This window comes from Mesoplodon mirus (genome assembly GCF_964341445.2).
Source record: "Mesoplodon mirus genome assembly, chromosome: 14".
In the NCBI taxonomy this organism is placed as follows: Eukaryota; Metazoa; Chordata; class Mammalia; order Artiodactyla; family Ziphiidae; genus Mesoplodon; species Mesoplodon mirus.
The window spans coordinates 53,482,348-53,507,443 of record NC_138990.1 but is presented as its reverse complement, the minus strand read 5'-3'; the positions used below and the strand labels follow the sequence as shown (position 1 = coordinate 53,507,443).

Genomic DNA, 25,096 nt, shown 5'->3' with positions numbered 1-25,096 from the left:
CGCTGAGCCTGCGCGTCCGGAGCCTGTGCTCTGCAATGGGAGAGGCCACAACAGTGAGAGGCCTGCATAAAGCAAAAAAAAAAAAAAAAAATTATGTATATAGAAGAATACCAGACTGGGTTTTAAGTAGAAAGAAGCGAGATATAAGATGTATGATAAAATATATATATAGAGAGAGAAGAATATACCCTAGACAGGGTATACATATAAAAAACACACAACTAGTCCTTCTATTTGGATTAAGAGCATTTTGGGTCACTGTTTCTCTTCTGTTTCCCAACTATCTAGTAAAGTTATGTTGCCTTTATAATACTTTTCTTAAAAAGAAAGCAAAGGACCTAATACTTGGTCCCAACACACATAGCTTAGTTATGGGAAATAAGATGTTCAAGAAATAAAACTACAGAGAGGAAATTTAGGTAACACCTCTGAGTGATCATTAAAGGGATATGGGTCTCTTTTTACAAGACAAGACCTTTTCCCACATGTAACTAAGCTCCAAGAATCTCTGAGTATGAAAAGTTCTAGGGAATTTCTGCATCAGTCCTTTTGATGGTCTAACCTTTCTTGACACATGGCAAGGGCAGGACATCAGCTACCATAAACCTGATGAGGACCTTATTAACTGCAGAAGAGAAGACACAGAAGCGAGATGTCCACAGCTTTACGTAATTTGCTAAGGAGTCAATCTACAAATCTTTATTTATATAAATTAATTAATAATGGCCACACAGAGAATTTCTTTTTTCTGTTGGAATTAACAGAACCTAACAGCTCCAATTAGAAGAAAACGCTATCATCACAGAAGAATGGGCATAGAGACTACCAGAACACAAACACTGACCCCGTGAGGGTTTTTTTTTACGTTTGCACGTTGCATATATGGATGTATATGCACATATAATTTGCAATGTGTGCACAGCTGTCCACTGCAATGACAGTTTTCTACTGTAACAAAAGACAGGAAGAGTCTGCTTCCATTAACACTAAATGACACACTAGCAGCCTGCCCACTGAATGCCACCAGTCCACTGGCTCCCCTGCAAGGCTTCCCTAGGTTACGGATGAGTTAGTCTCTGCCCCTCAAAGAGCCCCATCTGCTTGCTTTCTCTAGCACAGAAGAATGAATGACCTTTTCTCCCCAGGTGCTGTCTCTGGGTCCAGCTATAGGCATGACAGCCAGTGAGAGTCTGGTTCAAGAAACTGATTTCTCTCCAGCAGCTCTGTGAGGTTCTTTTCAGGACTCGGAGCAACACAGCTATCTATATAGCTGAAAATGGTACTTGCTGGTTGCACTTCACTCCCTCTTCTCTGATTCTTGCCTTCCAGGAAGTCTACTTTTCAGTTACAAGGACTGTTTACCTTGGCTTATGACCGGAGGGGCACTCCCCTCCTTCAAGTGTGTTTCCTAGTCCTCTGCCTCCATTCATTTATTTTAATAAAGACTGAGGGTAAATGTGTCATTCTAGCATCAAGAATAGCTCTGGGTCCTTCACCCACCACCTCAAATTAACCGAGGAACCACAGGTTTTGAGAGGCACACATCTCCGATTTGAGCAGCATCCACCATTAGGTCAAATACTCCCCCTGCTGATAAGGTGGAAGAGAAGACAACACTCAAGGAGAATATACTTGCCCCCAGGGTCTGGGAGCTGGCTTCTAAACTTTCAACAGTAATGAAGCCATATGAAAGTTAAAAAGAATATTTTTAAAGAGTTAGAGGAAAATCAAGGTGACCCTCAAAAAATTACCTTGCTTTGAATCTTCGCTTTTCATTGCCAGCTAAGCATTATAACTTCACTTAGCAATCAGTTCCAGCTTGCCCTCCTCCCCGTTCCACCACTGTATAACAACCAGTGATGAAGAACAAAAGGCTCTAAAGTGAGTTACTGGAAAGCCACCAATTTATGACACTCGCATTCTGAACAATTACCATCAGGCTGTGAGATGAGAATCTTAAAGGCAGGAAAGTTGAAGGGACATGCCACAGCAGAGACATCAAAATTAAACCTGCCCTCAGAGAATGGAGCTCTCTGGGCACATTCACTAGAGTGATAAAATGGTTTGGGGGCCCGAGCTTATACCCAAGATAACTCTGTATATATGTTGTCTAGGACCCTGTATACTTTATCTCGGCCAAACCTCTCTTCTCTCCCAGTTGAAAAGCTTAGTGCCAAATGTATCACCCAAAGATTGTAATTTGCCATTGTATCCTTAAGTGTCTCCTGTTGCACTGTCTGAATTTACAAACCACTTTCAGACCTTTAGAAAAGTAAACAAACAAACAATGAGCTCATGGCTAGCGCTGAAGGAAAAAACAACTCCACACTGCTCAATAACAAGTTGGGACTCCAGCCATTAGCCATCAAGAATTCCTCAGTCCCTGAAGTCATAGGGTTTGGAGTAAATCCAAATGGGATTCTGCTTTTTTAAATTCCTTATATTGCATTCCTACGGACTTCCTGTGCAAACCACTGTGAGGCATTTTTATTATTCACAGTCACACACTTCCACCCTCATGTTGTTGGCTTAGGAGTTCCTTCCTCAAAGAAGCTGTACAGTTAAATTCCTGAGGACATGTGCAGATCACCTGGGGCTGTAAACAGGCTGTGTCATGCACTGGCACAGCTCACAGACTAAGTGTTCAATACATGTTTGTTAAATTAAACTCCCTCCTCATTCGTCAACATTCACGTGTTAGATGCAATCCTGGATTCGCTGAGAAATCGGAAGTCTGTTTTATCATCAATTATTCATATGGTCACCTGAACTGTGTCTATAAAGTAATTCATAATTGTTTATCAGTTGTTTACAAGTAGCTGATCACCACAGCATCTCAACTGCTCCACGCACAAGATCCCTGGCGGTAAGAAGGTTATAAGCAGCCACCCATGAGGAAAATTCTTACAAGCGGATGAAGGTTTGGTGAATGAAAGATGACACCTTTATGACAAACTGGCAAGAAGAAAAGTCCCCACAAATAAAAATTACTTTTAAGTATTTGCCAAAATAAATAAATACAGCTGAAACTAACCCCTCGTAGCAAACTTTAAAAAAATAAATTCTAAGAATGATTTGGGGGAAGAGGGGAAGGAGAGGACATGGGACAGTTTCGAGCTGCCTTCTGCCAATAATATGACTTCCCCCTGGGAGTCTCTTTACAGGTAAGTGTCATCTATTTCAGTTTCCACAATACAGACCAAATAGTTTAGATAGGAAAGTTTCTACAGAATATCTTGGATGACCTTGAGTCTAGATTTAGTCAACAAATGCTCATTGAGTTCCTCCTGTGTGCCAAGCGCTAGAGTAACACACAATCCTGGCACTCAAGGGGATCAAAACAAGGCCAGGAGACAGAAATTGAACTCTAACAGTGTGAAAAGTGCTATAACAAGGGAAGGAGAAAGTGCTATTTACAGGCCCTGGGCAGGGGGGAAGGGCTGGGAGGATGGCATTATTTTTTCCTGGGCAGAGCAGGAAGGCTTCACAAAAGAAGCAGCATAAAATGGTAGAGGCTGAGGATAAGAACACATTTTGAAGGATGTTAAGATAACTCTGGGGAATCTGAAAGCCAACACCACATCAATTTTCCAGTGGCTGCTTTGCCTCCACACCTTTGGTGGCAATATATATTAGGAAGTACGTGTCAAACATACCTCCTAATTTCCTGAGTTCTCAAAAGGTCTCTGTCCAAGATAAACTTGAAATAAACTATAGTCAGGTACTGAATTTAGGAGTCTAATTTTCCTTTACCTGTGGGCTTTTAGTAATAACATGCAAATTACTAAGGCTCTACGGGAAGTTAAATGCTTATTATACTACAATTATTTTTTTTTTAAAGTGAAGTTAGTATCATTATGCACATGACAAGAAAAAAAGAGCTCACTGTTCCTTCTTTCCTGGTAGTCATCCTTCATGGTTTCTCTCTTGGTAGCTCTTGATACCTTCTACTTTTCCATTCTCTCAAGAAATAGTATCACCCAGGCATTTCTGACGCAAAGGTACATGCTCACACAGTCACACACAGTTTAAAAAATATAATACATGGACTATTTTCAGTGCCAAATGCAGCTGTAATTATATATTTCTTTTGGACGTGTTTTATGTTATTAAAGCATGTAAATACTTTATCTCCCTCAAGTTTTCCAGAACTCTATTGGCAGAGAGTCTTTTTCCTTTCTCCTTCCAAAGCATCGAATACAATTTCCTGAAGAGATAGTCAAACTTGGTTTCTGAGGGCTCACCTTTTCCCAGCATAGCCTTTGGAAATATAATTTCATCTCCTTCCAACAAAACACACCTCTGGCTTCTTTTTTTTTTTTTTTTTTTTTCCGGTACGCGGGCCTCTCACTGTTGTGGCCTCTCCCGTTGCGGAGCACAGCCGGACGCGCAGGCTCAGCGGCCATGGCTCACGGGCCCAGCCGCTCCTCGGCACGTGGGATCCTCCCGAACCGGGGCATGAACCCGTGTCCCCTGCATCAGCAGGCGGACTCTCAACCACTGCGCCACCAGGGAAGCCCCATGGCTTCTTTTATCTCCTTTTTTTTCCCCCTACAGAGGTGTTCCATTTCTTACCCTAAATTTCTGCTTTTCCTTCCTGCACCTAAACTTGCTGTGTAAGGCCAGAAACTATGTTTAGTGATAATCTACTATAAATCACCCCACATTGCCTTAAGGATAATAAAACTTTTGTCCCAATCACTGAGAAATGAAGTCAGTCATTTTCCTGAGCTCCACTTGTCCACAGATAGCTATCCCAATTAACCAGGCCATTTAAAAGCCAAAGCATTTTAATTAAAATTGTTTTTTTAATGTCATAAAACAATGCACCATCTTTATTTATTAAGAAGTCGTTTTCAGTTTGCTGATCTACAGAGTAGATAACACACTTAATTTGCTCGAAGCATGGAAGCTCTTCTCAGCATATCCGTAATACAATGCAAAGAATTCTGTGTTGTGCCCTCAGCAACTGAACACACACACACACGCGTGCACACATACTACATCCAAAGGCATACAGGAGTTATCACAACTTCCTGTCTCTCAAAGTCACATCTGTAACTGGACCAGGGATCCAGTTGCTGATGCTACGGATATATTTTACCATCCTGGGCACATCTTTTTAAGCCAACAGATCTACCACAACTTTGTAAAGAGCCTTGTTTTATGAAGTTTTATCACTTTCTGATCCACAGCATCATATTCCACAGTGTCAAATGAGTTTTATGTACCCGCAAACTTTGCTCCCCCTCCAAACATTGCTACAGACTCCTCTGCCAGTCTGTTAGCACAGACACCATTATTGGAAGGGTCCTCACCGAGGAAGTGACACTTGGCACCAACTTCTCTTAATAGTTGGATTATGTACAGAGAGCTGCATGCAGCCATGCTGGGGAGGGTGTGGAGGCAAATGGGAAGATGCTGGAATGCATGCCTTTCCAATGGCTTTCAGGGCACGTGAGATCCAGCCGCACTGGGTCGTGGCAGGGATTCACCAGGAAAGGAGGAGGGCCAAACCACGGCACAAAGACCTGGGCAGGGGAGATACAAAATGGACCTTCTAGAACACTCTCACGGCAGCAAATGCACACTGAACCCTCCGGCTGCTTCCCAGAGAGAATTGATGGGCCCCAGGCATTCAGAGTTTTCTTCCTGTCCCCACAATTTAAAAGTTCTTAAGCTAATATGCACCAACCAAGCAGGAAGAAAACCAAGTAAAGACCTATTGTTACAGCAAAGAAGAGTAAAGCAGAAGCTCTTTAGGCAAAAGGTCCCATTAGTAAATGAATACCCCGCACCACTCAATGGCTATTTCAGATGCCACCACCACTAGCTATCCAGAAATCTACCCTGGGAGAGGAGACGACCTGGAACAGGATTTAACTTTTAATATTACCTTTAAAAAAGAAAAAAGAAGAAGGAAAGACAGAGCAAGCCATAGTACTCCACTAGAAGTGTTTTCCATTTAACAATATAAAATGTCTACCCAGTTATTAATAAACTTAAAGAAGTTCTACAGATTAGAGCAAAAAAAATCTTTGGGAGCAAAAAGCAAAATGTCATAGAAAACTAAAAATTAAATAAGTTCACATTGCTAGGGATTGGTGGCTTAGGTAATTGAAACTGAGAATCATGGAAGAGATCTACATAATAATTAGCTGCTGAGTTTTCTCCTGTCACATACTCCCAAATGGAGTATTCAGTGTTCAGCAGACTTATTAACGAATAAATGCCCGACTGGAATTAACTAGCACCTCATTCTGGAAGGCTGCTCTTGGCAAAAATGTAATATCCACAAGGCACAGCAAGTTGATTGCTGGTGCACACCATGGGCTGGGCTGGGCTGAGCATCGCATTCTTTAGAATCATACCTATTACATCAAGTTTCAGAACCATAGGTCCACACCACCTAACAGCACAACACCCTGCCACTGGACAACATGCATAGGAAGGGTGAAGTTTCTAGACCCCAAGAGGCAACTTTCCAAGTTTCATGGTTGGCTTGAACCTGAAACATCTTTATTGAATATCTGCCATTCTGCACACACGCAGAGAGCTTTCTGGTCCCGTGGCTCAGGGATACAGAGGGAAGGGAGCTGTGGTAGCAGCAGGTCCCTCTGCAGAGCCTCATCTGTTTCATCCTCCCAACATAAGGCACCCAAGTGTCCATGTGGCCAGGGCCCCTCCTTTCATGCACGATCACTGTTATGTTTCTTTAAATTCAGCTGCTCCTTAAGGAAACTCCCTGGCAAGTGAAAACAGCAGCAAAGGTAAAAGAATGCTGAGAATTTGGCTGCTGCCTGCAGTATTAGGAAGAACAGCAATTACTCAACTCTCTCTTAGTGTTAGAGGCAGAAATAAGCATGTGAATTTGGGCAAGTTTTGGCCTGTCTTTGCTCAAGCTTCTCCCTTTGTAGTATGTCACCTCCCTCCCTCAGTCATAATAACTAATGAAGTAAATGAGAAAATGGAGAAAGAGTGAAGGCAGCAGGTCAGCAAAGACATGGAAGAGAGGCAAAAAACTCTACCTTGAATCCAGACTAGGCCACAGTTAATAAGGCTTAAAGATCGCTGGCATTCGAAAGATGTTACTAACTTCCCGATAACTGTGTTTTGCTGTCTCCACTGCCTCACAATAAACATAACTGCGGGAGAACTCTTGATCTTTTCCTCCAAGCCCTTCCGTCTAGGGTACTTGGCAAAGAGTCATGTAGACACTACCACGTTTTTCTCCTCTGGCTTGCAAACACAAGGTAATATTTGACTCTTGCCCAGCACTTCTAGGTCATAAAAACATTGATCTTATGACTAGAAGGGCCTTACGATATCATCTGGTTCAGTTCCCCTGCCTTTAGGTAGGTAACTATTTAATTCTCTTCTGACAAATTAAGGCAAAGTCAAGTCAAGGGAAGCCGAGGAGGTTTTATTTCAGTAACCGGGCTATTAGGGGATGAAGGAAGATCCGGAAACCACGGCTATTTTTTTCTCCTTAATCATCTTACTCTCATGTACATGAATTTTGCAAAGTTTACTTTTCTGAGCAGCCCTAAATCCTTCCTGCAACAAGTGAGGATCTATACAAATCCATTCATTCTTTTGATGAAAATAGGGAAATTTATTTGGCCTTTCATTTTAATGTCATAGACATGGTAATAAATTTTCCTAAAATTTGTCTGAAACCTAAGAACTCAGTATTTCTGGACAACACACAGCATACCCAATCTTTCTCAAAACATTTAAAAATCCTTCAAAGACTTTGGCTTTCAGAGATAAAACTGTCTAAAATCTATCCCCTTTTCCTCCCTCAGAATGTAAATGCCCTTGCCTTTAAACAGGCAAAGCTCCCAACTCGAAAGTGAGGGAAGGTTTTCAAGATCTGCATTTGACAAGATGATGGAATGCCCTGCCTCTGCACAATTATAAACACACACTCTGAGGGGACCAAGCCCACACATCCTGTATGCACGATTCCTCACACCTTATGGGTCTGAAGTAGTCCAACTAATTCTTAATACTGAGAGTCCAGTTCAGGCCACACTTTCTCAAGACGGTTTTACCTTATTGTGGCAGGTCTTTTGGAGTCTTAAAAAAAGAGTTAACACAAGTCTCCAATATTGAGATGCCTTTTGTTTTATCACAGTTGTGAACTGTTTTGCTTGTGGCCTTTGGATAATATGCTAAATAAGTTACCTCTTGTAGACCAGGACTTTGCAGGCTCAGGTTTCATTGTGCCCTGCCAGAAATTCCTTTCTGTTTTGAATCTGAGATGTTTGTTTATGGTTTTTGTTTTGAAATGCTAAACAAGATAGGCACAGTTTCTAGTTACAGCCTATACCTTTTTAAAAAAAAAAAAAAACCTTGCCATAGCCAGAGTGGCTTGGTTGCTAAGGACTTAGCTAAAATTTCCAAAGAGCAGACTCTTCAGATTCTCTTCTGAGGAACTTGAAATGTAAAACGACAACACCTTAAAATACAATGAAGACTTAATTTTCTTTCTTAAATGTTCATAAAACAAGTGTTCCCAGGATATTTCAAAATGAAGGTGTTCTTTTTGGATGTGACAAATATACTTAAACAAAACTCTGAAATTTGGAAGTTTATCTCATCTTGTAGGTTACATGTTTGAATATCAACACTCTTGATAAAGGGCTACAATGACAGGTACTAGAGAGTTTCTGTTTAAAAAAATTCAATTTCTACTGTGTGATAATAAGGTTTGGTTGTCAAGAAGAAAATAAAGAGTTGTAAACTACTGATTCCAAGGACTATATCATCATAATGTTTCTTTCTCCTTATTCCATAACAGCCAATATAAAGCATTTGCCTTATGAGTTCTCAGCCCATATTCACTGGAAGAACATGATACTTAGTACCAGGTATGAAGGAAAAGTCACAGTTCCGTCTTCCTGGAAGTGGGACCACACCTATACTAGGAACCAGAGAGACAAGAACGTCAGGTGTTTTCATTCTAGGCGCTCTTTTCTAGCCTTCCACTGCAGCACACAGACTCTCCAGAGAAACCACAATGCAAATCCACAGTAAAGCTGCAGTAATAGTCCACATGAAAGATGGATGGGACACACTAGATCAAGAAAAGCAACGCAGATGCACTCTGGGCTGCGCACCATCTCCTGCTCATTCCCATGCCTGCCCTGGTCTCTGAGCTGGCAGGCTGGCTGCTGCTTCCTTCTGGAACCTCAGGATCCCAATTTGCCTTGCCTTGGCGATGCTCTGTGGGGTCTCTGATGACTCCAGCCATGTCTGGAAACCCACACAAAACTTCTAACAATAAAATGGAATTTAATGCACTTTCATGAAACCATATGCCATACATATGAAGATAGGTCACCTTTTAAAAACATATTTATTTGAAATAGATCTCTGGAAGTAAGGATTCAAACTGCAAAAGAGAGCAGATGTCCACATTCTCCTGAAGGACTAAAGGGACTGAGAATTACAGTCATACTGGATCAAACCAATGACGGTTTTTTTTTGGCCCAGACACCCTGGACTCATGCCCCTCATTCTTAATGCTTCACAGTCCCTTTCTCTCTGACAACACCGGAGACCATAGTTCTTAGAGTCCCCTGTCGAAGAGATTTAGTTAAGTGTGGTCAATGCACAAAGATTTTTTTTAAAACTTATACAGAGAGAAAGCTAACAAAGAAAAAAATGAGAAAGGACAAAAAATAGAATGGAAATTAGAATATTAGCTACGTTTTAAAAAATCTATTTGGTACCAGGTACTATACTGGCCATTACATATATTTTTGTGTGTATATACATGTATATACACAGATACACAACACACATACATGTAATCATATATATATTTAATATAGGTAATAATTCTCTCCAACCCTAACTGTAATTACTTGATAAAAGCTATTAATATTCCATTTTCACAGATGAGGAAACTGAAGCCCAAATGAATTAAGCAAGCTGGTTGTTCACAGTTGAACACAGCTGATTTAAACACAGGTTTGTGTGGGGACTTCCCTGGTGGTCCAGTGGTTAAGAATCCGTCTTCCAGTGCAAGGGATGAGGTTCGATCCCTGGTCGGGGAACTAAGATCCCACATGCCACGGGGCAACTAAGCCTGCGTGCCACAACTACTGCGCTCATGCACTCTGGAGCCCACGCACCACAACTAGAGAAAAGTCCACGCGCTGCAAGGTAGAGCCCGCAGGCTGCAACGAAAGATCCTGCATGCTGCAACAAAGAGCCCACGTGCCACAACTAAGACCCAGTGCAGCCAAATAAATAAATAAATATTTAAAAACAACAACAGCAAAACAACACAGGTTTGTCCGGCCCCAAGACCTATTTTCTTTTTCCTACAACAGCCTGCACAGATGAGTGAGAAGCAGGAGGGAAGACAAGAGACCTCCAGGCCTGGCTTTGTTGCTGCTCCCCCCAAATCCTTCCTGGTAGTCACTGCCTGAGTCAGGGCCCCTCTTTTGCCCCCAAGATGCTCAGCACTTCCTATCTCAGGGCTTACCAGCTGCAAGGAACTGTCTTGGGCTACAATGGATTGTCCCAGTTGTCACTATCTACCTTCAGACCACAGCCTCTGTGAAAGCAGGGCCCCTATCCTATTTATTTTGGTTGAAAACTAATTATTAGACTAGCAGGTAACGTTATCAGTTCTTATTATACGCCCTACGCATGCTACATGCTTTACAGGCACTAGCTGTTTGCTACTTCCGGTGTGGTCCTGGGATCAGAAGCATCGGCATCACGTGGGAGTTTATTAGAAATGCAGAATCTCAGGCCCCATCTGGACCTACTGCATCAGAACCCGTATGTTGAATGAGATCCCCCAGGTGATCTGTGTGCACATTAACATTTCAAAAGCACAGGTTTGTCTCATTTAATCCTCAGAGAAAACATAGATGGTACCTATTACTATTAACAGCTGGGAAGCTCAGTCTGAGAGAAGTTTACGTGCTGTCACTAGAGTTCAGCACAAAGACCAGAGCCACGGCAGCTGCTCAGCAAATATTCATGGAAGGAGGACGGCAGGGAAACAGGTAGGGCTAGAAAGAGAACGGAGGAATGGCCTGGTTCAACTCCTGACCTCTGCTTCTGCCTAGCTTGTACCTACTGCCAGGACAGGTCAGCTGCAGCAATACAGGCTGTTTCCTTAGCTCCGGCCAGGCCAAATCCTGTGCTGACCAGCAGTATGGACACTTCAGGGGCTAGGAACAAAATCTTCCAGAATAAAATGTGAAGGAAAATGCACATTGCTGATAAGTGTGAGTTTAGGTGCTCCTCCTTCCCCAAATGAAATATTAGTCCACAGATAAATGGTTAAATTTACAATTCTTACAACTTAATACAAAAAATTTCAGATTCCTCCCTCTTTATTTTTACCCCAAATATACAAATTTTGTAGAAATTATTTAGACCAAGTGTAACAAATGGGCATCAGGAGGAAAGGTAGCAAACAGCTTCAGAGGCCTTTAAGTAAGTTTTTTAACTCAATGCATTTACGGGGTTGGGGTAGGGGGGGACCTGAACTCAGTAATAATTCGCTTTCTTTCTAAGAGCCCAGACCCCTCGCGATCAATTACTGAGGTAGATAAGGATTAAACTGAACAAGACAACGAGCCCACATCAGGTTATTTTACTTATTCTGGTCAGTAGCTTTGCTGCTTACCACGTGCTAGTCATTCTTCTAAGTCTTCATAGGGATTCCTTCACTGAGTCCTTATAGCAACCCTATTATTAACCCCACTAAACAGATGAGAAAACTTAGATGCACGGAAGCAGAGTGCAGATTTGCCCCCAGAAGCCAAGTTTCTAACAATTACATTCTTGGATCGAGGTATAAGTATTTCTCACAGAGAATTAATTGGGGTTGGGAGAGGGAGATAAGGAATTGAACCCTGTTCACTTAGTAACTGCAGAAGAAAAAGGAATCTCTTTTGATTTCTTTTCATGTGGGCCCAAAGTGAACATTACCAGCATTTACCTCAAGGGCCTTCTTAACTTTAAGTATATTCAACCATCCCTCTGTCCCGTTTGCAAGACCGACGAGGTCTTGCCCAAACACAGAGGTTTTCCATGATTTGATTAGGCTAACTGGCCAGGACAAGTAGCAGAGAGTGGATGAAATCAGGAGATGCTGATAAACGGACACCTCTCAGTTCACTGCCCACGCTCATCTGCCTAGTGGAACAAGCTAGCACAAAGAGAAAATCACTCCCAAACGGAACCTTGCCATTTTGAACCACAGCTGGTAGAGCGTTAAGAATGCAGCCTCATTCTTAGATGTTGGGAAACACCTGATATGTATCGCAAATGCTCTGAGTATGGGTAGGATCCCTTCCCCCACCAAAAGGGAGCTCTGACTCCGAATTTTGAACCTAGTTGGAATTTGAATTCTCCTTTTCAGCTTTGCCACCAGAGCCTGAAAAGATCATCTCAGATCCTGTGATTCCTAGAACAAATTTTACCCACATACCTCACCAACTAATCATATACAGACCTGAGAAATCAGTTCTACTTGGCTTGAACTTAAGTAGACTTTTGAAGGTCTTGCCTCATTCTTTATCTTAATTAAAAGAGTACCTGGAGGGCTTCCCTGGTGGCGCAATGGTTAAGAGTCCGCCTGCCAATGCAGGGCACTCGGGTTCGAGCACTGGTCCAGGAAGATCCCACATGCCGCAGAGCAACTAAGCCCTTGCGCCACAACTACTGAGCCCGCGTGCTGCAACTACCAAAGCCTGCACGCCTAGAGCCCGTGCTCTGCAACGAGAGAAGCCACCGCAATGAGAAGCCTGTGCACCACAACGAAGAGTAGCCCCCGCTCGCCGCAACTAGAGAGAGCCCGCGCGCAGCAACAAAGACCCAACGCAGCCAAAAATAAATACATAAAATAAATAAGTTTATTAAAAAAAAAAGTATCTAGAGTAGGGCACAGGTCTGAGAGGTCCCCAGCTTCCCAGCACCCCACCCCCACCCCAGCAGAAGGCCTTGCACAGAGTAGATCAATGAATGAGTGAGTGATTTTTATGCAGAGAGAAGTGAGAGTTTTAAAAATTCAGCTCTGGAGAATTGACCTCTGAGAAGGAAGGCTTTCAGTTTGTTATTCATGCATGCTTGGCTAGTCCATTGTTTCTTCCTCAAATAATTAATTGAGCTTTACTGGGGGGTGTCTCCAAAGCCCTCCCACTGCCTGTGCCTTGCGGAACACGGTGTTACAGGAACCCTGCTTCACCAAATATATTTACCTTCCAGTCATCTACCGTCTCCTACCCAGTGGTATTTACACACTAAAGCGGCACTGCCATCTCTCATGTTAGTGCCATAGCCTGAAAGACGTTAAACACACCCACATTTTTCAGGAATTTCACAATTAATGTCTGGAATGTGTTTTGGATTATTCTTCAAAGGATGACATAGTTGCCCTAAGATGAATTCAATATTTTTCCCTTCTCCCATTTGTCATTCTTTAGTCCTCCCACTCCATGATCTTTTTAGGGTCATCTGTTTTATCTATTTCCCCCCAACTTCAAAATTCCTGTCCCTTGCCTCCCCAAAATGTTCCCTTGTTCATCCAGATCATTGCATTTTAAGCAAGCCACACCAAACACAGAAACCTGCACCATATCACTAATACCTCCTACAACTGGTTGTAATGCCAGTTGTAATGTAAAGTCTAAGGATTATTCAGACAGTTTTCTTCATAAATTATTAATAATAAATATTATTTATTACAATAAATCAACCTGTATGTTCACCACTGCACTGCCAACATACTGCTTATAGATTTTCCCGGTCACTGTTAAATACGTGTTAATGGCAGCAAAATCTCCAGACCTGCTATTTTTGCCCTTCTGGTGCTATGCGATTCATCTGTCCTTTGCCAAGTGTTTTATGTGACTGGACTCCTCAACGACAGTGAGGGCTCTGTAAGCTCGACAGTCAAAGTGAAGGTCACGAAGTCCTGTCATTTGTGTAAGTGTGGTGAATAGTCTCTCCATGTTTCGTCAATATTTACTTTGGGGAAGAACTAATTATTTCCTTGTTTACTTATACTGGTTCCTCTTCCCATGCCGTATCAACATGATTTTATAGACCCTCTGCTTGTTTCTGTCCCTGGCATCTAAGAGTTCACTCTACCTAAAGACTTTTGAGATGGAAACTGGAACACCTTCCTCAAAAACAAGGAGCCCTGGTTTTTAAAATTTTTCCAACGCCAGTACAGGAGTATTAACTTTTCCCGTCCCCTCTTCTATATAATTAGTAAAAATTAAAATCCATGGACTCTTAACTCTAAGTCCTACGTTACAGAGGGATGAGAGGAGATCTGTGGCCGGAGCACAACCAGATGGTTTGGTGCATTCCCTGGCCTCCTAGAGCCTGCTCTCTGGGCCTTGCTCACCTCAGATCCTCCACAAACCTTCTTCCAAGGAGCCATCATCTCCAGTGACTGAAAAGAAACCATAACCTTCTAACGCCAACAGTTTCAGGAAACAACATTACATTCTTTGCTCTATGTACCCAGCCCACATCCTTGGTTCTACTCACTGCCCCATGAGAAGTGGATGGGAAGAAAAGTTAAAATACCTGGGGGAGGGCTTCCCTGGTGGCGCAGTGGTTGAGAGTCCGCCTGCCGATGCAGGGGACGCGGGTTCGTGCCCCGGTCCGGGAAGATCCCACATGCCGCGGAGCGGCTAGGCCCGTGAGCCATGGCCGCTGAGCCTGCGCGTCCGGAGCCTGTGCTCCGCAACGGGAGAGGCCACGGCAGTGAGAGGCTCGCGTACCGCAAAAAAAAAAAAAAAAAAAAAACCTGGGGGAACTCAAAGGAGGACTGTTGTGAAAGAGACAGTTCTTAGATGGCAGTACTGAAAACACGGCAAGTTCAGTTCCATAAACATGAAGCCACTGAGTAAATAATCACTGGGAGAAAAAAAAAAATTGGTGCTTATCTGTGATAGCGATCACCTGGCTCTAATACAAAGTTCTCAGAGCAGAGCCACTCCATAGTGTCCACCAGGTTCCAAATCACTCTGTTCCTACAAACTGTCAAACTCAAGCCATTGCTGCCTTTTCATTACTTAGAGAAGGCTGGTCATGCTCTCCCAGCCCCACCCCACCCCTTACAGAAGCATACTGGACTATTCCACAGAGGAGGACAAATGGTCCTCACCCCTCATCTCCAAATATAATCCTCACTGGCCAATCAAAACATTCTTCCTAGAAAAATCCCACTTCAGTAGTTTTTCAAAACTCTGTCTTTGATCTCCCAAAGAGATCTCCCACCCAGTCTTGGCCCTCAGGAGTTCAGAATCCAAACTTATTTGTCTGGCTTCTAGGCGATTTACCTAGAGGCAGGCCGCCTAACCAAGGAGCAGGCCACTTAGGAAGTTGCAAAGGGCAACAGGAAGACTCACCCAAATCAGTGGAAATGGGAAAGGGATCTGTACCTTCCCAGGGGCCAGAAAGCACTTTACAGACAGAGCAGAGAAGAACGTAGGTATCTGGCTCCCTGCTCAACTTTAAAAATGCATGTAGCCAAAAGTAATTTTTTTAAGGAATAAGTAAGTCAGGATTTACTTAGTAATGGTCTAAATGATGCTGAAAAGAAGTCCAAGTGTCTGTCACATGTTTCACCCTTCACGTCATTTAACTTTCAGAAAATGTTTTTTCTTCAGTGTTCTTTCTATGGAGACGACTGTTCTTCCATGTATTCAATGCACATTCACTGAGAGCCTACTATGGGCCAGTGTTCCTTAAAAACCTACGGCAGGGAGCCACAATTTGGAAGGGGTTCATTTCTGCCCCAATTTACCTAACTCACTTTGTGAACTGAAGTTAAAAACATGAGTTTGTTGGGGTTTTTTTTCCCTCACAAAGCCAGTATGGGGAATGATACAAATAAAAATTACTGCAAGTTGGTAAATACAGCAATGTAATTTGTATTTAAATTATATCATCGAAAGCAGGTAGATTAGTCACGGTAACATTTCTATACCATGCAATATGTTTTCTCAGTGTAGTCCGTTAAATAAGAAGTTTTCAAGAGTTTTCATTAACAGATACAACCAGTAGGGGTCATTTTAGTGCAAAAATTGCAGCAAAAGAGACTTCGACATGAATAAAATGTATCAATTCCTATTTCTGTTAGTTATGTGTGAATTTCCGAATAAAAATGGAAACTGAGGGAAACACTGGCCACTGAGAAATTTCTTGCCAATTAACAGAAAAACAAAAGAGAAAGTCAGCACCTTCTAGATTATTACTGCCATGGAATCACTCCTCTAATTCTTAAAAAGAAGGAAGAAAAAAGGCCACTGACTTATCCTGTTTTCCATAAATCTTGTAGTAAAGTGAAAATTCTTGGAATTTTAGACACCCTATTGAAATAGCTGTCTAAATCCAACCATTATATCATGCTAGGTAACACTGTCCTTCTTTGGGTTCATGGATTTAGAGTGCAACTTGATTGCTGCTTTTAGAGTTCTAAAAAACAAAATAAAATAAAAAATGCCCTGAGCACACAATTTTGGTAGCTGAAAACAGTCTGGCTAGATGGAAAGTGTTGCTAGAGAACACTAAATGAGATATCATCACGGTAATAAATACTTCCAAGCATTTTCAAGGCTAATACCAAGTGCGTGGGGTGTTACCAGAAGAAACGAAGCTATGAAGGATCGCATCACTTCAAAGGAATGAAACGCTCACCAACAAACTGCCAAAATAACTCTATACTATGATACCAGAATGTTGGTGCCAAAACACTTGATTACCGTGAATGTTCCCTGAGCTCCACATTTCCTTCACCAGAAATCTATCATGAAGAAACAAAACAAGGGTTAGAGTCTTTAGAGCCTTCCCAAGTCCTTCTCAGAGCAGTTGCTACCACGTTTAACCTTGTTTCAGGTTGCTTGTTCTTTTTAGATTTATGGGAGGCTGACTTAAGTAAATTACACAGTCCAAGTGGCAGGGTTCAAAGATGCACATTTTCGTCCAACTCATTCAGAATTCCCAAAGTCAAACACATAAAACAGTATCAGAAGTTAATCTCCTGGCCGTTTTTCTTTTTGTGAGAAATAAAAACGTTATGGGACTTAACACCAGGTGAGAGGCTTTTGTACTTGAGGCAAACAAACTCTTCTAACCCAATGTCCTAAGGGTGCAGTGGTGCACTTCCCTCCAAGGGTTCCCTTCACTCATTACTGCCCACTAGCCTCCAAACCAGAAAGGCCTTCCTGACTTTCCAGAACTGTCCAAACTTTAAAAACTGCAGTTATCAATGAACATGCGCGTGTGTAAAGAAAACCACAGAATGGAAGCCTTTTAACAGACCCATTTTATCCTTAAGGCTGCTACCTCCTTTCTCAGTAACCCAGCACAATAAACACACATACACACATAAGGATGCTTCAGAACAAACCCCTCCCTGGTCTCCCGCGTGCAGGCTGTGAGTACTAAGGAAGGGACGGGGCAGAGGGCGCCTCCTCCAGAAGTAAGGCTGCTGCGCTCTGCTCATACACCAGGATGCCCCAGAACAGCATCTCGCCCCAACGTCAGCCCAAGCAGGGATCCCACTTTTAACTGGTGCTGAGCCCTTTTAATTTGGTATTAGCCAAATAAAAAGAACTCACTGCGTCTCTCTAGACCCCAAACCTCACCAGGCACCCCGAGGCCGAGGCCGGCGGGCAGGGCTTAAGGCCGACACCCATCAACAGTGGCTCTCCCAAGGAGGGAGGCTCCACTAATCTAATCTTTCTCCCTCCGTCAGACACCATGGTGCACAATACTTAAGTGCAGCAACCAGCAGAACACAAAAAAGAAGGAACCGGCAACACGATTGGAAACACGCGGATATCTGACCTTAGAAAGCTGCCACTAATAGAAACAACTTTTCACTCCTAGGTGCCAGCCCCCCGCCCCCGCCCCTTCATTCAGGAGAGAAAGCCTTTGACCGTTTTCAACAGGCAAACAAATGAGTAACCACCGTAGGTAACTTCCCCTGGGCTGACATATTCCGGAGCTGAAATTGATTTATATGCGCAGGAGGAGGAAGGGGGTAAAGGAAAAGCGCAAGGAAAAAAATAATAAAAGAGTCACGCAGGGAGTGTGAGCTGGAGACACGTCTCCTCCGCCAGCAGAAAATGGACTTTCACGGACGCGGTGCAGCACTCGGTTCCACACTGCGCTAGTGCGGGGAGGGCGGCAGGGGCTGGACTCCCCGAGGGGTTCGCGACAGCCTCCGCAGTGCCCCCTTCCCGCGGCACCCTCACCTCCGGGCGCACGGCCGGGCCACCCCACCCAGCCCCAGCCGGATGGGCCACACGTGTGCGCGTCTGTGCGCGGCCAAGGGCGATCCCCCACTCGCCGGCCCCCACCCACGAAATCCAACCTCGCCCGCGACTGGCCAAGCGTCAGGGGGAGCAGCGAGCGGGAACCAAGGGACACGGGGCTCTCTCCCGGGGGTGGCGGGCGCCCCTCCTCCCGAGGAGCCCTCTCTCCTCGGGAAAGTCTCGGGCAAACTTTGCTCGGCGCAACCAGCGCCGAGGGGGCGGCGCGGGCCAGGTGGGAGGGGGCCAGGGGCTGGCGACCATACCTTCGCAGACGCCCACTTCGTACTCGGTGATGGAGTCGCCATTGAGCGGGGGGCGGATGACACAGCGCAGCCCCCGGTCGCAGGCTCCGTGGAGCCCGTAGGCGCCGCCGCAGCTCTCGTTCCTCTGGCGGGCGCACATGTAGCAGCAGCCGCAGACGCCCTGCACGATGCTACCGGGGCAGCTCCTGGGCTCTTCGCACTTGGACTCGTCGCAGGGCAGGCAGACCAGCGCCCGGGTGCCGGAGCGCGCCAGCAGCAGCAACAGCCCCAGCAGCGAGACCAGGAGGTGCCCGCAGCCGGCCAGCCCCCTGCCCCCCGCCACCAAGTACATCCTCCTGCGCCGCCGCCGCCTCCTCCTCGCAGCCGGGCCGGGAGCGGGGCGGGCGCCCTCCCCTGCGCGGGGCACACGCGCCGCCGCCGCCGCCGCACCCGCAGCCCGCGGTCCTCGCCGCCCCCCTCGGGGCCCCCGGGGCGCGTCTCCCCTCGCGGGGCGAGGCCCCCGCCCCCCGTGCGGGCCGCGCCGACCCCGAGCCCACTAGCGTTGGCGCCAGCGGTGGCTTCCCCTCCTCCTCCTCCTCCCGGGAGGGAGGGGGAAAATAGAAAAAAAGTTTCCTCCCGGCAGCTCCGGTTCAACCCAAACTTCTGGCGGCGGCGGCGGCTGCGCTCGGCTCCAGCCCCGGCTGGCGGCGCCTCCTCCCTCTCCTCCTCCGCGTCGGTCGGCCCCGCGGCGGTGGCGGTGGCGGCGCAGCCTCCGGGCCGGTCCCCGCCTCCCGAGCTGCCGAGTGGGCGCGGTGGCGCAGCAGAAGGTCCGCGGCGTCCGCTCCGCGCGCCCGGCTCGCCTCACTCCTGCGCCGCTCCTCCGGGCGCTTGTTTATGGCTCGAGCCTCGGCCGCTCCGGCTGCGCCCTCCCCCATCCTACCTCATCCCCCAACCCGCGCCCCCCCCCACTCCGCGCCGCGCGCCGCTCATTGGCTGCCCCCCCACCCCGCCCGGTCCGGCCGGCCCCCTCCCCCCTCCTCCGCCCTCCCTCCCCGGCGGCCGGGCCCTTCCTCCCTCGCACGCCTCCTCCTCCAGGCCTCCCCCTCCTCCTTTTGCGCCTGCTGGAGCCCGGCGCACAGAGCCGGCCCTGCGGCCGGCTCTTCGCGCGCCTCTGCGGCTCGGGCATCGCCGGCGCGCTACGGCTCCGGGCGCACCCGGCAAGCTGCGAGAGTCGCGGCGTCCCGAGCGCCCGCCAGCCCCGGGGCCACCGTGGCTGGCCTGGGAGCCCCGAGGGCGAGACGGCTGCACCTCTGGGGCCGGCTTTGAGTTCGGAGAGTGTTGGGGAACCCGGAGCTCGGGGCCGAGGGGATTGCTGCAGCCCTTGGCTGGGGCACCCGCCAGATCGAACCCCGGGAAAGGGAAGCAAATGCATGGAACCTCCACAAAACTGGATGAGAATCCATCTTCCACTCGAGCTGGGAATAGACTTTGTAAAAGATATTATGTAATGGAGTCTCGGGAAGCTCGAGACGCCTCCAGCGAAGCTGCTGGTGAATTAATTAAGTACTTTAAATGGTCTAGGTAAATATTCCGGGGGGTGGGGTTGGGAGAACTGTTGGGGGCCGCTGTAGCTTGAATTGCGTTTTAACTGTCCACATCCTGCATGTTTTGTCGCTCTGCAGTCTGTGTCGAGGTGCTACGTTAAGGGAGGGGGCGAATGGAAAGTGGACGTGAATTTTTCTCCCTTGAGTAAGGCCGAATACTGGATTACTACAAGTCTTGACATGACTAGACCTGCATATCTCATGCATCATTAATGTCATCTGACATTGCCCTTTTTTTCCCCAGGCTCATGGACAAAAGTGGTGGGTTTTAATTTTTTCATTTATTGTGAATGTGCTAATAAAGAAGATGTTCTTTGTGTGAAACCAAGTAAAGAAGCAGCTGAAGTGATGCAAAATGCATCATGTGGGGATTGTTTCTCATCTGTAGCTGTCAGAAAAGCTTCTCGAAATGATAGGCTCTGTAATGGCCCACCATTCACAGGATGTGTTACAGGGTCAATAATATTAGTGAATTAACAAAAAGTGACTTGGATCAGTGTGGGAAAAAAAAAAATCAGATCTTGTGGCAGGTGTGATATGGAATGGCTGGCTGGCCTTTTGATCCAAGATGGTCTGGCTGCAGGAAGGTGGCAGCCAAGTGGATCTGAAAATCGTGACTAATGAACCCAGAGTTAATAGCAGGACAGTGTAAGGAGAAAAGAAACAAAGATGCCTTTGACATCTTATGTTTGCAGAACTAATTTATATTTCTTATAAATATTTTGGTTTAACCACTCTAATCCTAAACGGAAAAGCCAAAGATACCAGTGGAATATTCCCCAGTCACTGGCATCAGAAAACTAAACATTTGTCCAATCATATTTCTTTGTCCTGAGGAGGGGAAGAGGCTCATTGATTATCACTGATTATCAGAGGGTAATAGAGAAAACATTCAACAGTGGAAAGGGGGGAGTGAGCACCCCATTTTCTGGAAGCATTTAAAGAGCTGTCGACATGACTAGTTTCCAGGGAGGTTGTAGAAACAATTCCTGCATCTGTGTAGGACGTCAGGTTAGACGACCTCCAAAGTACCTCATACCCTAAAGTTCTATAATTATAAGTATTAAGTAGTAAAATCATGTAAAATATGCTAGATATTCTATTAGCAAAATTTAGGAAAAATAAAACACAACACTGTTAAACATGATTGTTTCTTGTACCCCAACAAGGCACCAGAACTCCACTGTGGGATTTGCCAACAAACTGTCATCATTGAGCTGTGTTAAAAGGCCCTTTCCACTCTTGCAGAGGAGGTTATCTATATTTCTGTTCAAATGCAAGGATAAAGACATTATTAAAATGTAGCAGGTAACATTGTGGGACTCAACAGGAAAAGCCAAGGTCAGGCAATGGAAAAAAATACAGAAGTGAGAAAGCTACAGTAGGTTGAAAAAAGAGAGTAATAATCATTGCCATGGTCTTGGTTTTTTGTGTTTATTTTTAAAGACAATATATTAAAGGTTAGGGAAAGCTACAGATTGAACACAGGCAAGGGACAATGTAGACAATCCATCGTTCCTGGGATTCCAGAGGTAGAACCTCCTGCAAGGTAGATAGACACAGGTGATAGTCTGACTTCTCATGGGAATTCAAGTCAGACTAAGTTGGATGTAATAGCTGAGAAAATTCAAGTTACATATGGTCCTTTGCCATAGAATTAATAGAGAAACAAAAGAGAAAACAAGCATAGTTCCTTAAAGTCTATAACTAGTGGCAAATAAGAAACCTGCAAGGGCCTGGCAGCTTATCTGAAACCAGTGTGTGAACCAGGAGCTCAGTTACAAAATAGCTGTTTCCTCTCTGGGATCTAGGAGGGACCATAGGTGGCCAGAAGCCAAGGCAATGAGATTGGGGCTCAAACACAAAAGGATTCCCTCATCTTAAGAAACCAGACTAAGGATACAGAAGAGGTTAGGTGGACCCAACATGATGACTACTGGGGGTCAAGGGAGAAAGAGGACTGGGAGGGATTACATAGACCCTGAAAGGCATGTACAAATGTAACAGTTAGAAGTATACATGGAATATGGTTTAATGCCTCCTCTTCTGGGAAGTATCTTGAGCTTATTCCCTTAGCTATTCTATAACATTTTATAAGTACTTCTGCTTATAACATTTGCCATGTTATATTACAAATGTTTATATATGTATATATAAATAAAATATATAAATAAATATGTTGTATGCTCTGATTCACCCCCATTAGATTGTCAGTTCATTGGAGAGGCCAGGACTTATAAGAAAGCATGCATGCAGGAGTGAGTTGACAAAGAGAAGGATGGAAGAATTACAAACAAAAAGATATTTGAACATTTCTGTCTGTGGCCCTTCTCTCTTGGTTTTAGGAAATACCTCTTTAAAAAAAAAAAAAAAGCACTATGGCTGGTTGGGGCAGGAGGGAGTCTTCCAAACTGGGGATAAAATAAAAAACCCACAGGTCTGAAAGGAAAAGAAATCAGAATATGTGGCTGGTGGAGGTCTGGAAAAAGAGAAAGTCCGCCCTCTATTGGCCATTGTGGGGGTCGGATGGGAGGGGTTTGCTAAACTGTTGAAAATGTCTGAGAAGCAAAGTGCCCAGCTGGGGGCCTAGCAGTAAGTGGAAATGAGAGGGCAATAGACAGGCTGCTGGTGTTAGAGCCCTCCTCCTTAGATACGGTGTCTAGCCCAGCCTCTCTACTGTAGTCAACTCTGGGAGGTGCGTGCTGTGCGTGTTTTCTCTTCCTGAAACTAAAATAGAAATGTAGAAGTTATCTTTTGAGTCAGATACACAGACTCTTAGAATTGAGTTGCAAAAGAAGTGTCATTGTTTTATAAAGATGTTGCATACATACTAGAAAAATCTTTGAAGAAACCAGGACAACAGCAACACTGACTCCTTTCACCCTCTTCCCCCCACCTCTCTGCTCCCCGTCAACTGGGATCAACTATGCATGGATTCTCAGTTATCTAGGCTTAGGCCATTTCAGTGACATAGGATCCCTAGTTTGGGGGCTAAGCGTCTGATCTTGGGCTCTGAACCTGGTACTTGGATTCATTTTTATTAAGGGGGGAGGTAGTTCCTGTCTTATCTGCCCCGCCCATGTATGGCAACTGCTTCAGAGCTGGCAAGGATGTGCACAGAACAGAGATTCTCTTTAAGGTTTGGCCTAGGATCCTGTCTCCCTTGCTCATCCCTTCTGAATCTGTTTTCCCTTCTATAACATGGAGACCAGAATGCAGAGGACCAACCACACGGGGCACAGTGTGGATAAAATTGCTGTTCTACTTTTCTGTTGTTATTTTTAGAGTCCTTCTCCTTGAGTGTCTCCTCGGGCTTTATGCTTGAGCTGGGATCCCTGCTCTGTGATATCTCAGCACCTATTCCTATGTAGCATCTGCCTGACCAGATATTTGCTTTTCTTCTTCTTCTGATCGTTCAGTTGGTCCCACTTTGGCAGTCTGTCTAATCTTGGGCCGTTTGTGATATTTTCTTGGACTCATTCCAGTCAAAGACTTATTTTCAAGGGTAGTCATTAATAATGATAATAATAGCTAACCTTTATAGAGTGCTTGCTAATAAGCACTTCATTTGGCTTATTTTAATTAATCTACAGAATAGCCCTATAAGGCCAATGCGTTATAGTATCTCCAATGAGTTATGTTTTCTCCACTTTATAGTTGAGGAATCGCAGGCGCAGGAGGTTGTGTGATTTGCAAGGGCTCAGAGCTGTGTGAGTGGCTTTCTGGTTTGGAAACTAGTGTGTTAAAGTGCCTCATGCAGTAAGTTGGGGAATGGCAAGTTGCTTTTCTTTGCAGTTTTATTGTTTTTTGTGGACCTACTTTAAATTGTTAATATCTATGAGGGTATCTTGCCTTCTTCGCTAATTTGCATATGAAAAATAGTGATTAGTGTTTTTCTAAAAATGGAAATAGTTCCATTGTTTTCCTAATTACTAAATTACAATATTTATGTAGTGTTTACTTTATGCATATTGACTGATTACCTGGGTATATTACCACTTCTAATCCTCACTCCAGCCTGATGAGGTAGGTACAAAATTACTTGCATTTTGCAGGTAGAGAACCAGAGACACAGGAAGGTTAAATAATATGCCCAATATCATATTTATTTAAAAGGAAAAATTGGGATTCAAAACCAGGCAGTATGGCTCCAGAATCCACATTATGCAATACTACTCCTAATATATATTCTTCACAAATACATGCCCATTTGAGGGGGAGGTTTAGAAAATATAAGTTGTTTTTTACAAGAAAAAAATACCACCCATAATCCCACCGTTGAGATATTAACCACTCTAATAACATTTGTTATACATCTTGAAGCCTTCTTTTCTCCTTTAAAGTATAAAATAAAAGATGGAATAGTCATCCTAATTTATAATTGCCTTTTCACTTATCTGTATACATAGCATATTGATCTTTAGGATCAATAACTGCATCGTTCTTACCACTGAATATTATTTCATTGAATGGGTGTACTATGTTATATTTAATCATGACATAATAATATACTTTTAGGATTTTTTGTTTGTTTGTTTTACATTTTCACTGTCATCAACAAAGCTGCAATGGGTTCCCACTTAGCCAAATTTTCAAATTGTCTAGTGATATTCTTTGGCCAATTCCTAAATTGGAAAGGATAATTGTGGGCCCAAAAGTATGCTCTTTTTTCACAGGCGTTGCCAGATTGCCTTCTACAAACTCTTATCAGCACACATTCCCTCCAACACTTAGTGAAAGTGCTCATCTCCCCAGTGCAGAGGGCCCTAGGGTTAAAAACCTTTCCCTGTTTCTTGGAAAGCATGTTACATTGCAAAACTTTCTCCTTTTTTTAACTTAAAACATTTTTTTTGCTTTCATTATTTTATTAGATCTTTTAAAATGTTCAACATTTGAAGGCTTTAACTATGAATCATCAAATATTTTAACCTTA

General features: G+C 44.5%; 1 protein-coding gene across 3 annotated transcripts in view; it reads right to left on the bottom strand.

Annotated features, from left to right (window-relative positions):
* The window catches only part of CRIM1 (cysteine rich transmembrane BMP regulator 1), a 209,741-nt gene extending 190,749 nt beyond the window's left edge, over positions 1-18,992 (bottom strand). For all 3 annotated transcript variants that reach the window (XM_082641894.1, XM_082641895.1, XM_082641896.1), the window contains exon 1: positions 18,581-18,992. In XM_082641894.1, the coding sequence (XP_082498020.1) occupies positions 18,581-18,911 (331 nt within the window). In that variant the 5' untranslated portion in view covers positions 18,912-18,992. The remainder of the gene's footprint in view (positions 1-18,580) is intronic.
* Positions 18,993-25,096: the final 6,104 nt, after the last annotated feature.